Source organism: Saccopteryx bilineata, chromosome 2 (genome assembly GCF_036850765.1).
Source record: "Saccopteryx bilineata isolate mSacBil1 chromosome 2, mSacBil1_pri_phased_curated, whole genome shotgun sequence".
In the NCBI taxonomy this organism is placed as follows: domain Eukaryota; kingdom Metazoa; phylum Chordata; class Mammalia; order Chiroptera; family Emballonuridae; genus Saccopteryx; species Saccopteryx bilineata.
The window spans coordinates 373,107,956-373,123,502 of record NC_089491.1 but is presented as its reverse complement, the minus strand read 5'-3'; the positions used below and the strand labels follow the sequence as shown (position 1 = coordinate 373,123,502).

At 44.6% G+C, this 15,547-nt stretch overlaps 1 protein-coding gene across 1 annotated transcript; it reads right to left on the bottom strand.

Annotated features, from left to right (window-relative positions):
* Window positions 1–164: 164 nt before the first annotated feature.
* Window positions 165–15,052, bottom strand: KLHL11 (kelch like family member 11). Its single transcript, XM_066263634.1, has 2 exons — window positions 14,443–15,052; window positions 165–5,870 (listed from the first exon to the last, which is right to left on the bottom strand). Exons 1-2 carry the CDS (start codon window positions 14,985–14,987, stop codon window positions 4,289–4,291), a joined length of 2,127 nt encoding a protein of 708 aa, XP_066119731.1. The 5' UTR covers window positions 14,988–15,052; the 3' UTR covers window positions 165–4,288.
* Between the last annotated feature and the right edge of the window lie 495 nt (window positions 15,053–15,547).

Below are 15,547 nucleotides of genomic sequence, written 5' to 3'. Positions count from 1 at the left end.
ATTAATTCTTTTTTTAAATAAATGCAGTGTTTAAACTTGTAAAAGTACTGGAAAATGTTCAACTTAAGGGAGCCAAGGGTTGACAAATGAATGGTAAGAGGGAAGGAAAAAAGCAATTACATTCAACAGTGCATACTTAAAAAAGGAAGTATCACACATGCAAACCAGCTCTAATGAAATACATTTATTTAAAACTTACAGTGAGACGATTAGTAGCTTTAACACATAACAAGATAGTTTTAGGAACATAAAGCAAATTATTTTACAATGTAATGTCTCAAAGTGTCCTAGATTCCACTTCTCCTCTGATTTACAAGGAGATCGTCAAGATTATACTTTCAGTAGAGTGAGGGCTTGGATAACTGCAGCCCCCAAAACTTCTCCATATCAGCTTGAACTAAGTATTTATGTTAACAGTAACTCAATAAGCCCTAGCAAAGGGATCCTAAGATCTTCATCTAGCTAGCACTACTTTTCACGAGTGCATTATGCAGGAGCAGTAAGTTAACAAGTGCTCTATTGTATGTGCTTCACTGTTGCAGTATTGGTCATATGCCCTACAAAGGTAAGCAACAAATAGCAGTTACTTGGCTATCTAAATTCCTTGAAGCAAACTGACTACAATATTATGTTATCATTGTATTACATCACTCAACTACAGCTCTTTTGTTTCCAATGACCAGAACAGGTTATAATGTTAATTAGTACTGTAACAACAAAAATGGACTATTCTTAAAAAAGTAACAAATTGGAGTGATGCGCTGTGCCAAAATGTTTCACAGTTAAAAAAGGAGACTGAGTTGTTTCTCAAATATACTACAGGTAAATGGCAACCTATAGGCACCCTATTTTTCTAGTGTAGGCAGGTGAACATGCTTCACAATTCTTTGTTTTCAAAAGACATGAAATATGACACCCTTTTTACTTAAGCTTAATTCGAAGAAAGTCCAAAAAAAGTCCCTTTGGTTATGCTTGATTAGGCCAAGTAACTAAAACACACAATTTAGCTTATCTGTCTACCAATAGTATAGTGTTCATATTAGAATTATGAAGCAGAAAATAAAGTATTTAAACATACCACATGCTATACCAGTCAAGAAACATGAAGAAAAAAGTGTGCCCTAAAAACTGCCTTACCAGCAGCCTGAAGAGTTTAAAATAGAAAGCACACAAATTTTCCATAAACACTGTCTTTCCAGCTCCAAATATGTTCTATATTTAAAAAGTTAGTATTTTAAAATTTTTGGTCCCAGAAATACTACACAAAACCAAGTGACCAAAACTAAACTGATGTCAATGAACTTTGAGATATTTTTTGGCAAAATATTTTTGAATTGGCACAGCAAAAGCCAAGATACCAAGATACACAAGACTAAACATGCAAGTAACTACAAGTGAGATACTTAAACACTAAGCTCATGACTGACATTCTCAATATATATTCCAGTGATTAAAAAAACAAACAAACTATGGTGGAGTAGGTATAGTTAAAAGATAACCATTCTGAGATAGAAGTGGTTTCACTCAAAGTTATATATAATTGTGGCTTTTCATATGATCAATTCCTCTTTCCTTTCACAAAACAAAACCAAAATCAACAACAACAAAAAAAAGGTTTGCTTAAATACACATTGCCTTTTTAAAGCTATATTTTTAACTGTTTAAATTACCAAACACAATTGTTAAGTTTTCACCATAAAGGACATTTCCCCCTCAAAGAGCCACTTTAGGCTCCTCATAATCAGAACCTTTCCAAATATACTGGGAAGTCATTTTCAGTTTAGAATGTCAGCCTTGAACAGATTTAAGCAAATCTGGTTTCTTTCCTGATTAACAAGTTAGTTAGGATATTTCAGAAACACAAGTTATTGATGTGAAATCACATGTGTGAATTCAAATATGAAAATTAGAAATTCAGTAGTGAGGAAGACCTGCACACATCATCATGCAAGGAATGACTTACCCCTTCTTTTCACCCATGGTCTAGGCTGCCTGCTAAGTTAAAAAACAATTTCAATCAAGTTTTCAAAACCAGATTATACCTCAGTTTATGAGTTATAATTTCTGCCACATTATATGGGGGGGGGGAAAGACAACTCTCCAAATAAATTGGTAATGACTATATCAGAAAACAGACAAAAAAAGAAAACAGCCCCAAATCCTTACATCACACCGTTCTAGAAAGAAACTGGCATTCTAGTGAACTACTGAATTGAACACAACCAAGAAAAGGTAGTTTGCTAGCAGTCTATATCAGAGAGAAATGAAGACTTCTTTCAATGAGCTTTTCTGTCTTACTTGCATAGACTTCTCACAGCTAAGAATTAGCACTTCTCAGAATCCAATGGCTTTTATTAAAAACTACAAATACACAGAAACTGAGAAAATAGTTGAGGTGGGTAGGATAATATATCTTCATATAGAAATATAACTTATAGTTTCCTTCCACACCCCAGTCTACATTAAATGGTTTTAAAGCAGATTTCTAACACATTTATTGAAAAACTGTCCTAGGCAGGGATATCAAGTTAGAAATTTCAGGAAAGTTTTTAGGACAGAGCTTCCAAGGACTAAATAATCAATAGTCTTGCAGCAAACTGAGAGCTAAAGTTTCTAGTTGTATTTTTCTTTTATTTATTTATTTATTTATTCATTCATTCATTTTAGAGAGGAGAGGGAGAGAGAGAGAGAGAGGAGAAACAGAGAGAGAGAGAAGGGGGGGAGGAGCTGGAAGCATCAACTCCCATATGTGCCTTGACCAGGCAAGCCCAGGGTTTCGAACCGGCGACCTCAGCATTTCCAGGTCGACGTTTTATCCACTGCGCCACCACAGGTCAGGCTATTTTTCTTTTTTTAATGTCTGATATAATTAATAAGGAGGTTAACTAATGGGGAAGAAAAAAAAAATCACTGCACTCAGAATTCAATCTCTAGGACAGTGTTCTGGAATGTCTTAAGAAAGTAGAGCTATTCTGAAAGAAACAAACAAAATACTGGACCCACATTGCAAACAGTAAGAGCAAGAGTTACTGAGTGCTAAAATAGTCAATCTGAGTGCTAATTTGTGTAAAGCTTGGGAGTGTGAAAAAGACTCAGAAGGATGCATAAAAATAAAAGATAATCACAGCAATAAATTGTGAAGAGCCAGAATTATGCACTTAAATTTGGTATTCTAGGCTCAAAGTTTTAATGAAAGTCTAGAGCAACTGGGGAGCATTTGAGATCATGCTCCTGGCATAAGTGGTCAGTTTGGCTCAAATACACTCTTAAGAAAAAAAAAGTCTAGAGCTGCATTGAGAAATAATAAGGCTTCTCTTTAGCAACATTTCTCTAAATTGTTGCCTTTCCATTTCAAAGTTTAAGAAAGGAATGAGGATTTTATTAAATATGCATTAGAGCAAAATTTAAAATCGAAGGCATTGAATGTCGATTGTCATAGGCATTATTTACACTCATTAACTTATAAGCCCGCACTTATGGAGTATTTGAAAAAATTTTAATGCCTTTGATTTCTCAATTTATATTAATACTTCTCTTCTCAGAGCAACAAATTCGACATATATAATATCCTTTGTATTCAATCAGCTAAAGATCAATACTTTTGCCAACTACCATCATCTGAGTGACAGCTTGAAGTCGAAACTCAGTTGCTAAAGAAATTAAAAATATTCAAAAATGCATAAGCCAATCACAAATTTCTCATCAGTCATCTCTCCTAGAAGGAAACAAAACAGCCCTTCTAGATAGATAAAAGATCAATGCAAACATTCTAAAATCATCTTGCTGTAATATTGTGCTTTTTCCTTCAAATTTCAGTATCACTATTGCACATACCTCTTACAGATGAGGGCTCAATGTATAAGTTCTGATCTTGTCAAAACCAACCATTCAGGAAAAAATAAAAAGGATTATCAAGGTAAATGTGCAAATAAAACCGGTGCTTAAAGCATGTTCAAAACCTAAGTCCCTAAGACAAAAGAGTTATAACTTCGTGGCAGAAAACCAGCCAAGTAACCACATCTGGTTTTCTCACTGGTCTTTAATAGCTTTTATTTAGCTAGTACACACACACAAACTGGAGGCAGAAACAGATTGCAAGCTAACAAAAATTACCATGTATTGAATTGAGTTTCCCAGTCTTCTGTTTTTAAGTATATTTCCTTTACAGAGAGCAATAATCCATTCAGGTAGAAAATAAGTTATCAACATACTTTTTCAAGTAACAGTTTGGATATCTTCAGACTCACAAAACAGGTATAACTGTTTTAAGCTGCATGTATCAGAGAACTTAGCATTCAATCTGAGAACTTGGCACTCGCCGCATGTTTAGGGCGTGCCGATGTATTTCTTGCATCTGCCTGATCCGGTCCTTCTGCCACATTAAGTTTTGAGGCATAGGATATCTCTGTGTGCCGTGCAAGTACCGGTATGGGATTCTCACGTGGCAAGCAGTGGCTCTACAACGAGGCTGTGGCATGGGAGGAAGAAGCATCCACCTTTTCCTCTCAGCACAGTATCGGTAGGCTTCTTTCCGATACTGCTTGTCAATATCATCACTGTTTTTCCAGCCTCCAATAATAAAAACATCATCTTTGTAATAGCAAATGGCTGCTCCTTCGATGCTTAGGACTTCTGGAGGTAAGCTTTCAAGGATCTCATCGGAAACCTGGTTGGCAATTTTCCTGACTGCCTCTTCATTTTCTAAAGAATAACTCTTGGGACAGCATGATGCAGTCTGATAAAAGTTTGAATTGACCACGGACATTTGGAAAAAGCAGTAATTGTCTATAAGTGGCAAAGATTCTACATCTTGCCACTGTCGAGTCTCTGTATCATAGCAAGTAATTACAGCCTTTAACCCATCTTCTGTGTCCCGGTCCACAGGAGTACGGGCAGCAATGTATACAAACCGGTCTTCAAAGGCTAGTGCTTTGACATCTCGAAGAATCTTTGGTGCTGATTCCAAGTTGTGCCACTTATCAAGCTCGGGATTATAAACAGTAACATCTTTAAAGCCAGGACTAAAGTTGCCATGTCCTCCAATACTATAGAGCTTCCCTTTGACTTCTGTTAGCCCAAAAGAATGCTTCCTTGTCATCAGACTACAGACATGTTCCCACATATTAAAATTTGGGTTATACCTTTCCACAGTTTTAGCAAACCCTGGTTCCATTGATCCAGCAACATACACGTAGGATTCTGTTACTGCAACTGCATGTCCATCCAGGTGATTGTGAATATGGGGCAAGTTTACCCATCTGTCCTCATCAACAAAATATCCCACACATTCACTTAAATAGTCCCCTCCTTCCGACACACCTCCAATAACCATGATCACGTCCATGTTTTGCCCATAGCGAGGTAACAATGATACATGAGAAGCAGGATGCTGGAATGTGCCAGACTGTATGTTCTCTGCTCTCAGAGCATGCCTCTCCACTGCATCGGCCACTAACTTGACACAAACTTCATTGTTGGCCACCAGCCTCTCTGGTTTGACATGCCGAGTAAGGTATGTGGGTTTCATCTGCGACAATCTGAGCAATTTAAAAAGTTCTTCAAAGTACCTCTCCCTCTCTTCAGCATTTCTCTGAACCCACTTCAAAACTGTTTCAAAAAGAACCTCTTCAGAATCAACCGTGATTTCCAAGTCTGACAACCAATCTCGAATCAGATGGAAGGGTAAAGTATAAAATTCCTCATCCTGAATTACTTTGTGAAAATTCCTCCGTATCATATCAGCAGCTTTCAGAGCAAGCTGGCTCAGGGTATACATGTGAGCTAAGCTGTGGATGGCCACGCAATTAGAGAGATGAAGCTTTTTCTTGAGAAATTCTCCACAAAATTCTTTTAAACGAGTTAGTAGGAACCTAAAATCAATAAAAAGAAGGATTAATTTAGTGCACATTTTATGTGGCTGCATTTTGAGAGCATGTGAATTATACAAACTGAAATGGTAAGTTTCATCTCACTTCATGTCAAGTACCTGAAAAAAAAAGCAAATCCTCCCAAATTAAAATGGATTATGCTGAAAAGCATGGTTTATTTATTTATTTTTATTTATTCATTTTAGAGAAGAGAGACAGAGAGAGAGAGGAGGAGGAGCAGGAAGCATCAACTCCTACATGTGCCTTGACCGTGCAAGCCCAGGGTTTTGAACCAGTGACCTCAGCATTCCAGGTCGACGCTTGATCCACTGCACCACCACAGGTCAGGCTGAAAAGCATGTTTAAAAGCATTATAGGCCCTGGCCGGTTGGCTCAGTAGTAGAGCGTCAGCCTGGCGTGCAGGAGTACCGGGTTCGATTCCTGGCCAGGGCACACAGGAGAAGCGTCCATCTGCTTCTCCACCCCTCCCCCTCTCCTTTCTCTCTGTCTCTCTCTTCCCCTCCCATAGCCGAGACTCCATTGGGGCAAGGTTGGCTCGGGCACTGGGGATGGCTCTGTGGCCTCTGCCTCAGGCGCTAGAATGGCTCTGGTTGCAACAGAGCAATGGCCCAGTGGGCGGAGCATCACCCCCTGGTGGGCATGCCGGGTGGATCCCGGTCGGGCGCATGTGGAGTCTGTCTGACTGCCTCCCCGTTTCCAACTTCAGAAAAATAAAAAAAATAAAAAATTATAAAATCATCTTTACATAAGATCTATTTTAAATTACATTACTGTATATGGTTTGTATATAATTGCATACTATGCACTATATATGTAACACACACACAAAAAATAGTTTTTAAATAGTGTAAGATTTTTCGGAACATATCTTTTAACAAAGAACAACAGTCCCACACTTTATTTTCATTTTAATTTGCCCCTGGCAAAGGCAAATCACAATTCAAATTTGTCTATGCATGCCACCTTGTGCTAATCCCTTGTTTGTTACCAGCCCTTCTTTTTTTAAAAAAATTATTTTTATTTTATTTATTCATTTTTAGAGAGGAGAGACAGAGAGAGAGAGACAGAGAGAGAGAAAGGGGAGGAGCTGGAAGCATCAACTCCCATATGTGCCTTGACCAGGCAAGCCCAGGGTTTCAAACCGGCGACCTCAGCATTTCCAGGTCGACGCTTTATCCACTGCGCCACCACAGGTCAGGCGTTACCAGCCCTTCTTCAATGAGGCAGGGTCTCAGTGAAGAGACTTTATTAAGCACTGACTGCACGGTATAGGAACTATGGCTCCTAGGAGGCTGTTTGCTTAAGCATCAGAAGGAACCACAGGGAAGGTCTTGCGTCAAGAGGCTTAAATCCCTTCTTCACCAGACCTTTCTTTCTCCCAATTCAGCAAGTAGAAGGTGGTGCTGGGAGTAGGGGAGCACTCTGGGCCAAGCTGCATTCTCATTAAATGAGGGGTGACAAAGCAAACTCAAACATCGGAAGAAGCCAGGAAATAAAACAATAAAGAAATGTGTAGAAGCCCTGGCCGGTTGGCTCAGTAGTAGAGCGTCGGCCTGGAGTGCAGGAGTACGGGGTTCGATTCCCGGCCAGGGCACACAGGAGAAGCGCCCATTTGCTTCTCCACCCCTCCCCCTCTCCTTCCTCTCTGTCTCTCTCTTCTCCTCCAGCAGCCGAGGCTCCATTGGAGCAAAAGATGGCCCGGGCGCTGGGGATGGCTCCTTGGCCTCTGCCCCAGGCGCTAGAGTGGCTCTGGTAGCGACAGAGTGACGCCCCGGATGGGCAGAGCATCGCCCCCTGGTGGGCGTGCCGGGTGGATCCTGGTCGGGCGCATGCGGGAGTCTGTCGGACTGCCTCCCCGTTTCCAGCTTCAGAAAAATGCAAAAACAAAACAAAACAAAAAATGTGTAGGACAGCCTAGGTTTTAAAAAGAAAAGAAAGTGGGTTTTCATGTAGCTGAGTAGAAATTGCCCACCTAAATTTGTTTAAAGTTAAAAACAAAACAAAACAAAAGAACCTTTATAATAGTTTCAGCAGAGTTCAGCCCCAAGGGCAGCTAATTTGAGACCGCAGCTTTAAAAAACAGAAAGTCTCCAGAACTGAGAACCTTAATAATATATAACAATACCAGCCAAAGCCTCTCTAATTCAGTAACCATTTGTTTTAATTTTTAATTTTTTTAAATTTTTTAAATTTTTTTTTTTTTTTTTGTATTTCTTCTGAAGCTGGAAACGGGGAGAGACAGTTAGACTCCCGCTTGCGCCCGACCGGGATCCACCCGGCACGCCCACCAGGGGGCGACGCTCTGCCCACCAGGGGGCGATGCTCTGCCCTCTGGGGCATCGCTCTGCCCCGACCAGAGCCACTCCAGCGCCTGGGGCAGAGGCCGAGGAGCCATCCCCAGCGCCCGGGCCATCTTTGCTCCAATAGAGCCTCGGCTGCGGGAGGGGAAGAGAGAGACAGAGAGGAAGGAGGGGGTAGGGCGGAGAAGCAAATGGGCGCTTCTCCTATGTGCCCTGGCCGGGAATCGAACCCGGGTCCCCCGCATGCCAGGCCGACGCTCTACCGCTGAGCCAACCAGCCAGGGCCAGTAACCATTTGTTATTATGGTTCTCACAACTATTGTGAACTCTGAGAATGAAGACACCTACTCAGACAGAGATCCTAGTGGCTAATTGGGCTCAAATTTTTAAAAACAAGTGGTTAGTAGCCATTACTACACAGGGTCTCCCACACAAACTATACTCAGCGTAGAAGCCTTCACTGATCTACTTGCTTTTGCACTGAACTACCTGCCTGCACTGTTTCCGTCATCTGAGCCAGCTCTTATTGGAATCCTATTTCAACCCATAGGACTGAGGCTTTCTCCAAAGTTGTGCAATTCCAACAAACCAGAGTGGCTTTGTTCTGACCAACCAGGACAGTGTCTTTTGAACCAATCAAACTGTGAAGATTTGGAGTCCTAATTTGCATGAGGATAGACCAACCAGGGACCAGCTACAGGTACTTCTGTCCATATAAACCAGTTTCTCTCCGGCTCTGAGAGTGCACTTTCTTTTTCCATGAAAAACTGCATATCCCTGGCTAAACTTATACACCAAAACTGTCATACTGAATCAGGGCAAAGCAGAACTAGCTCAAGTGGCACAGAATGGAGCAGGCCATCAAGGAGGGAGAGCAGCTGCGTTGTCTAGCTGGAAAGCAGCCTGGCCCCAGGGTTGCCTCACAGCCATGCTGTATATCACCAATGACCTGTTCCACAGCCCAAGCTGTTTTCATCGCTGCACTGAATCGCATTGAGCTGTTTGCACTGAATACTTTCCTTCTTCACTGCACCCCAAACTGGGAATTCCTGTTGGCGTTAAATTGGTGCCAACAACCATCAGATGACGCTGTCTAACAAAGATATAAAGGCGAATGACAGAGTTCCATTACCACCCTCTTCAGGGAACATACTATTTTAGACACCAGAAAAAGACACGGTGGAGTGATAAGAGCTCTAGTGGCTTTCAAACATGTCTAGGTGCCAGGATCACTAGATTCCCAGCCTCCCTCACCCCACCCCAGCTCCTAATTTTGACAAGTAGTCCAGGTAATTCTGCCACTATTTCCTTGGACAGGTGTTTGGAAACACTCCTCGATGAAAACAATAGCTAGATGGGCACTGCACTGGGCACTCCTTGTCACATTGTATCAATAAGTGTATGATCAACAGAGTATATGGAGGGTAGGGAGTAGTAGGGAGAGGGATCCTGCCTCAGAGCTGATGATAAGATTAGATGCTATGGCTGCAGGACACTCAGAACAGTGCCTAACACCATGATGGTGAACCTTTTTATAAAAACCCGCCCACTTTTGTAGTGCTGGTCAACTTGGTCCCTCCTGTCCACTAGTGGGCGTTCCAGCTTTCACGGTGGGCCAATCGTGGAGCCCTGTGGTTGCTCAGCTAAGCCCACCATGAAAACTGGAATGCCCACTAGTGGGTGGGAGGGACCAGGTTGACCAGCACTGCAAAAGTGGGTGGTTTTTATAAAAAGGTTAGCCATCATGGGCCTAATACAAGGCAGATGCTCAGCACTGACAGCTGGAGAGAAGTCAAGTTTTAAGTAAATTGTCTGGGATGTTCTCTCCTCTTCACCTCCAACTCCTCAATAAAGCAGGGACAAATCTAAAAACCACAAGTTCACGTGACAGAAGTAAACACAGCACGAATACATGCAATGACCCTTTAATTTCCATTTTCATTCAACACCCCCCCTCTCAGATCTATAACTGCCCTACCCTGTCCCACTCCATTATACCTAACACAGTGGTAGTCAACCTAGTCCCTACCAACCACTAGTGGGCGTTCCAGCTTTCATGGTGGGCAGTAGCAGAGCAACCAAAGTATAAATAAAAAGGTAGATTTAACTATAGTAAGTTGTTTTATAAAGATTTATTCTGGGCCAGGGCACACAGGAGAAGCGCCCATTTGCTTCTCCACCCCTCCGCCGCGCTTTCCTCTCTGTCTCTCTCTTCCCCTCCCGCAGCCAAGGCTCCATTGGAGCAAAGATGGCCCGGGCGCTGGGGATGGCTCTGTGGCCTCTGCCCCAGGCGCTAGAGTGGCTCTGGTCGCAACATGGCGACGCCCAGGATGGGCAGAGCATCGCCCCTGGTGGGCGTGCCGGGTGGATCCCGGTCGGGCGCATGCGGGAGTCTGTCTGACTGTCTCTCCCTGTTTCCAGCTTCAGAAAAATGAAAAAAAAAAAAGAAAAAAAAAAAAAAGATTTATTCTGGCCCTGGCCGGTTGGCTCAGTGGTAGAGCGTCGGCCTGGCGTGCAGAAGTCCCGGGTTCGATTCCCGGCCAGGGCACACAGGAGAAGCGCCCATCTGCTTCTCCACCCCTCCCCCTCTCCTTCCTCTCTGTCTCTCTCTTCCCCTCCCGCAGCGAGGCTCCATTGGAGCAAAGATGGCCTGGGCGCTGGGGATGGCTCCTTGGCCTCTGCCCCAGGCGCTAGAGTGGCTCTGGTCACAATAGAGCAACGCCCCAGAGGGGCAGAGCATCGCCCCCTGGTGGGCGTGCCGGATGGATCCCGGTCGGGCGCATGCGAGAGTCTGTCTGTCTCTCCCTGTTTCTAGCTTCAGGAAAAAAAATCCAAAAAAAAAAAAATTTATTCTGCCAAACTTAGCAAAAATTCAACATAAAGTACTCGGTAAGTAATTATTATTTATGCTTTAACTTGCTGTAACTCTGCTTTATAAATTTTATAAAGTAAAGTTACTTCCCTACTTTATAAATCATCATTACTGTGGAACTGGTGGACAGTTAGAAAATTTTACTATTAACAGAGATACAAAAGTGGGCGGTAGGTATAAAAAGGTTGACTCCTCCTGCTCTAACAGATGACCCAGCCTCACACTTTAAGAGAAAGCGATCAGGCAGAAACTTCATCTTCCCACCACCCAAACTGCCAACAGCTGTTCCCTGTACTCTGCCTCCCCAGTCCAACTTTTCCATTTTTAATATAGATTCTAGCCCCATTTTGGTTTCAAGGGCTTTGTTCCTGCAATTATTCCCCCTCCTGTAACATCAATTTCTCCTCTTCTACTGATTCATTTTTCATCAGTGCACAAACATGCTCTAGGCTAGGATCTCCTATCTGAAGGGGGGAAAGATAGATCTCTCAGGACTCCTCCCCAAACATTTCCATGTATATCATTTTTCTGACCTTCTCTGCAGCGAGACTTAACTTAAATGGTTCTTATCAATACCATCAAAGACCTCTATTATCACCAAATTCAATGAACCCTTAACAGTTGACAGAGCTGACATAACTGGCTACTTCCTCCGAGACATCCTTTCTTTCCAGGTTTCAATGAAATCAGTCTTCTCTGCTCGTTCCTCTTTAACATTTTATTTTATTTTATTTATTTATTTTGTATTTTTCTGAAGCTGGAAATGGGGAGGCAGTCAGACTCCCGCATGCGCCCAATGGGGATCCACCCGGCACGCCCACCAGGGGGCGATGCTCTGCCCATCGGGGCGTCGTTCTGTCAAGATCAGAGCCACTCTAGCGCCTGGGGTGGAGGGCAAGGAGCCATCCCCAGTGCCCAGGCCTTCTTTTGTTCCAATGGAGCCTCGGCTGCGGGAGGGGAAGAGAGAGACAGAGAGGAAGGAGAGGGGGAGGGGTGGAGAAGCAGATGGGCGCTTCTCCTGTGTGCCCTGGCCAGGAATCGAACCCGGGACTTCCGCACGCCAGGCCGACGCTCTACCACTGAGCCAACCGGCCAGGGCCCCTCTTTAACATTTTAAAGAACCCTAAGGCAGTCCTGCCCCTCCTCTTCCCTACCTACATCCTCTTCCATCCCCACAGCTTTAACTATCATTGATATTCTATTTATTTTTATGTATTTATTTTTTATTGATTTCAGAGAGAGACAGACAGGAACATATAAATCTGTTCCTCTATGTGCTCTGACTGGGGAACGAAGGAGTAACCTCTGTGCTTCGGGACGATGTTCTAACTGAGCTATCTGGCCAGGGCTCTACATGCTATTTTCCTCCCAATCTCTAGCTCCCAATGTTTTGATGTTCAACTGCCTACTCAGACATCTCCTGGACCCAAATCAAACTCCTGATCTTCCTTCCATACTTGCTTTCCTGCAGTCTTCCACATTTTAATAAATAACAATACCATCTTTCCAATTGCTTGGGTCCAAAAACTAGCAGTCTTTCCCTCACACCCACAAATCCATCAGCAAATTCATCTCCTCTATCTTCAAAATATATCTAGAATTGAAGCACTTCTTAGCACTTTTACTGCCCCCCCCCAATCCAAGTCTCTACCACCATTGCAGCAATCTCCTAAACTAGTCTTTCTGCTTCTGCCCCTACAGCCCCTCCTTTTTAAAAATTTTTCCACTGGTTTGAGTGAGTGGGGGAGGGGGGAGGGCAATGGAGGGGGAAGGTGGGAGAGAAGAGAGGGAAGGAGGGAAGACCTCCTTTTTAAAAATTTTTCCACTGGTTTGAGTGAGTGGGGGAGGAGGGAAGGCGATGGAGGGAGAAGGTGGGAGAGAAGAGAGGGAAGGAGGGAAGAAAGGGTGGAAGAGAAGGAGGGGGAGAGAGCGAGGGAGGAAGGGAGAAAAAGGAGGGAGGGAGGGAGAAAGGGAGGCATCAACTAATTGTTCCACTTACCAGTAGTGTTCCATTTAATGTGCACTTATTGGTTGCTTCTCATATGTGCCCTGACTAGGGATCCAGCCCCAAGTGCCAGGACAATGCTCTATCCACTGAGCAACCAGGCCAGGGTCTCTGCCCTTCCACCCCTTCCCTGCTGCACTATCCTTTTTTCAATACAGCAAATCCTTGGAATCAGACTGCATCATTCCTCCACCTCAAACCTTCCATCTTATTCAGAGTAGTTCAAGTCCTTCCACAGGTCGACAAGGCCCTATGGATCCGATCCATTCCCATTCCCACACAGAAGCCTCTCCTACTCTTCTCATTTGGTATCCCTTTGATTTGGCCAAGTGGCTTCCTGCTATTCTTTACCATCCAGACAAGGTCCACCTCAGGGCCTTTGCCTATGTCCCCTATCTGAAACGCTCTGATTTACCTTGCCTTCTTCAGTTCTTTGCAAAATGTCTTCTTTGTGAAGAAATCTTTATTCAGTTTAAAATATAGTTTCTCTCCACCAGCACTTTCTATACGTCCCACCATGTTTAATTTTTCATCATAGCTCTAACAATCACCCAACATTTCACTTAACTGTTGTCCATCTACCAATATGAGTACAATGAGGAAAGGGACTTTTGTTTTGTTCACTGCTGAATTCCCAGCACCTTAGAATTTAGTGTCTAATCTCAATAGGTATTTGTTAAAATAATGTAACTGTAACATAATACTGCCCAAACAATCTCCTCCCAACATCTATACATGGCATTCACCTCCCTCCTAACCAGTCCCTGGGGCACCCACTCCTGCCCCCTACCATCCATGTTCCACAGCAGCAGAATCATCTTTTAAAATATTTAAATCAGATAATTTCTTTAACCGCTTGCCATCACTCAGTAAAAGCCAAACTCCTTATTCCAACGCATTACACACATCCTCCTCTCCTTCACCCACTAGATTTTTTTTTGCCTGAGGGCCTCTGCGTTATCTGTCTGAAATGTTCATTCCCCGTCTTTGCTGTCTAGAGGTCGGTTTAAATGTCATCTCCTCAGAAAAGTATTTCCTCTACTCCATTACTATCCTTTCATCCCTTCTTAATCTCAATGCAGCGCTTAGAACATGTGGACTTTTCCTTTTCATTGCCTTTGTCCCACCACCTGGAATCTGAGCTCCCTAAGGGCAAGTAGCCCTCGCCGGACTGGATGGCTGCATCCGCAGTGCCCAGCGCAGAAGCTGCCCAGCAGCACACAGCAGGCACTCCTTAAGCATCAAACGAATGCATTTCCTCAGAATTCACTCGAGCCCCGCCGTAGGCACTGTCCTCCCCGCCTTCCCCTGCGCCATCCCCGGATGCGGCCCTGGGACGGCCAGCATCTCCCTCCACCTCCCGCCTCCCCAGCTTACCTGTCGGCCAACTCCAGCACCTCGTGCACACTGCCCGTGCTGACGCGGATGCGCCCGGTGTACATGTATTCAATAACGGCTTCCACTGTGTCGGGTTCGGGCCCGGGCTCGGAGCTCCACTTGCGCATCTCCACCCGGCCCGAACGGGATTCGGAGAACTGGCCCGAAAGCAGGGGTGTGAAGTACTCGGTGGCGGCGGCCAGAACCGAGCGGTGGGCCCGGAACTCGCGGCCTCCGGCACCGCCAAAACACAAGGTAATGTCGCAGAAGAGGCCCTGGCGTCGCTGCTCGTTCTGCCTCCACGACAGCTCCGAGCAGTGAGAGCTACACTCGAAATCCTCGGCCTCCGGCCCCGGATCGCCCCCGCTCGCCTCCATGGCAGATAAGCCAGGCCCGGGCCCGAAGTCCACCGTGCCGCTGCCCCTGACTTCGGCGGCCAGCCCAGCCGAGCCGGCGGCGGCCGTCTCCATGCTCTCCATCTCCAGTACCTGCAGAGATGCAGCTGCGGCTGCGGCGGCCGCCGCCGCTACCGCCGCAGCCGCCATCTTGACGCCGCCGCGCCTGACCGCCCCAGTCTTGGAACGATCCAGTCGTTATGGTGAGACGCAGAAGGATTCTGGGAATAAACATTGGGCGCGGGGCGGAGCCGGCCGGCTGCGAGGTCTGCGCACGCGCCGCTGAACCCGACATCGTCCACCATGGGTGTCAACTGGACTGCTGTCCGTTAGGCCTCCCACCCACTTGTCGCTGAAGGATGGCTTGCGCACTCCCCCTTAGTAAGTAGTTTGCTCATCACCTGTGGTGGCGCAGTGGATAAAGCATTTACCTGGAATGCCAGGTCTCTAGTTCAGAACCCTGGGCTTGCCTGGTCAAGTCACATATGGGAGTTGATGCTTCCTGCCCCCCCCCCCCTTCTCTCTCTCCTTTCTAAAATGAATAAATAAGATCTTATAATAGTAATAAAAAACAAGCCATCTTAGACCATCACCCATTGTTAGTGTCTTGGGTGGCAACATAGGATTTGTACTTAAAAGTGGCTGCAGTAACTTGAAAAATAAAACACTTGAGACCGTGCCCCAACTTATGGATGAGTTCGGGATGCAAT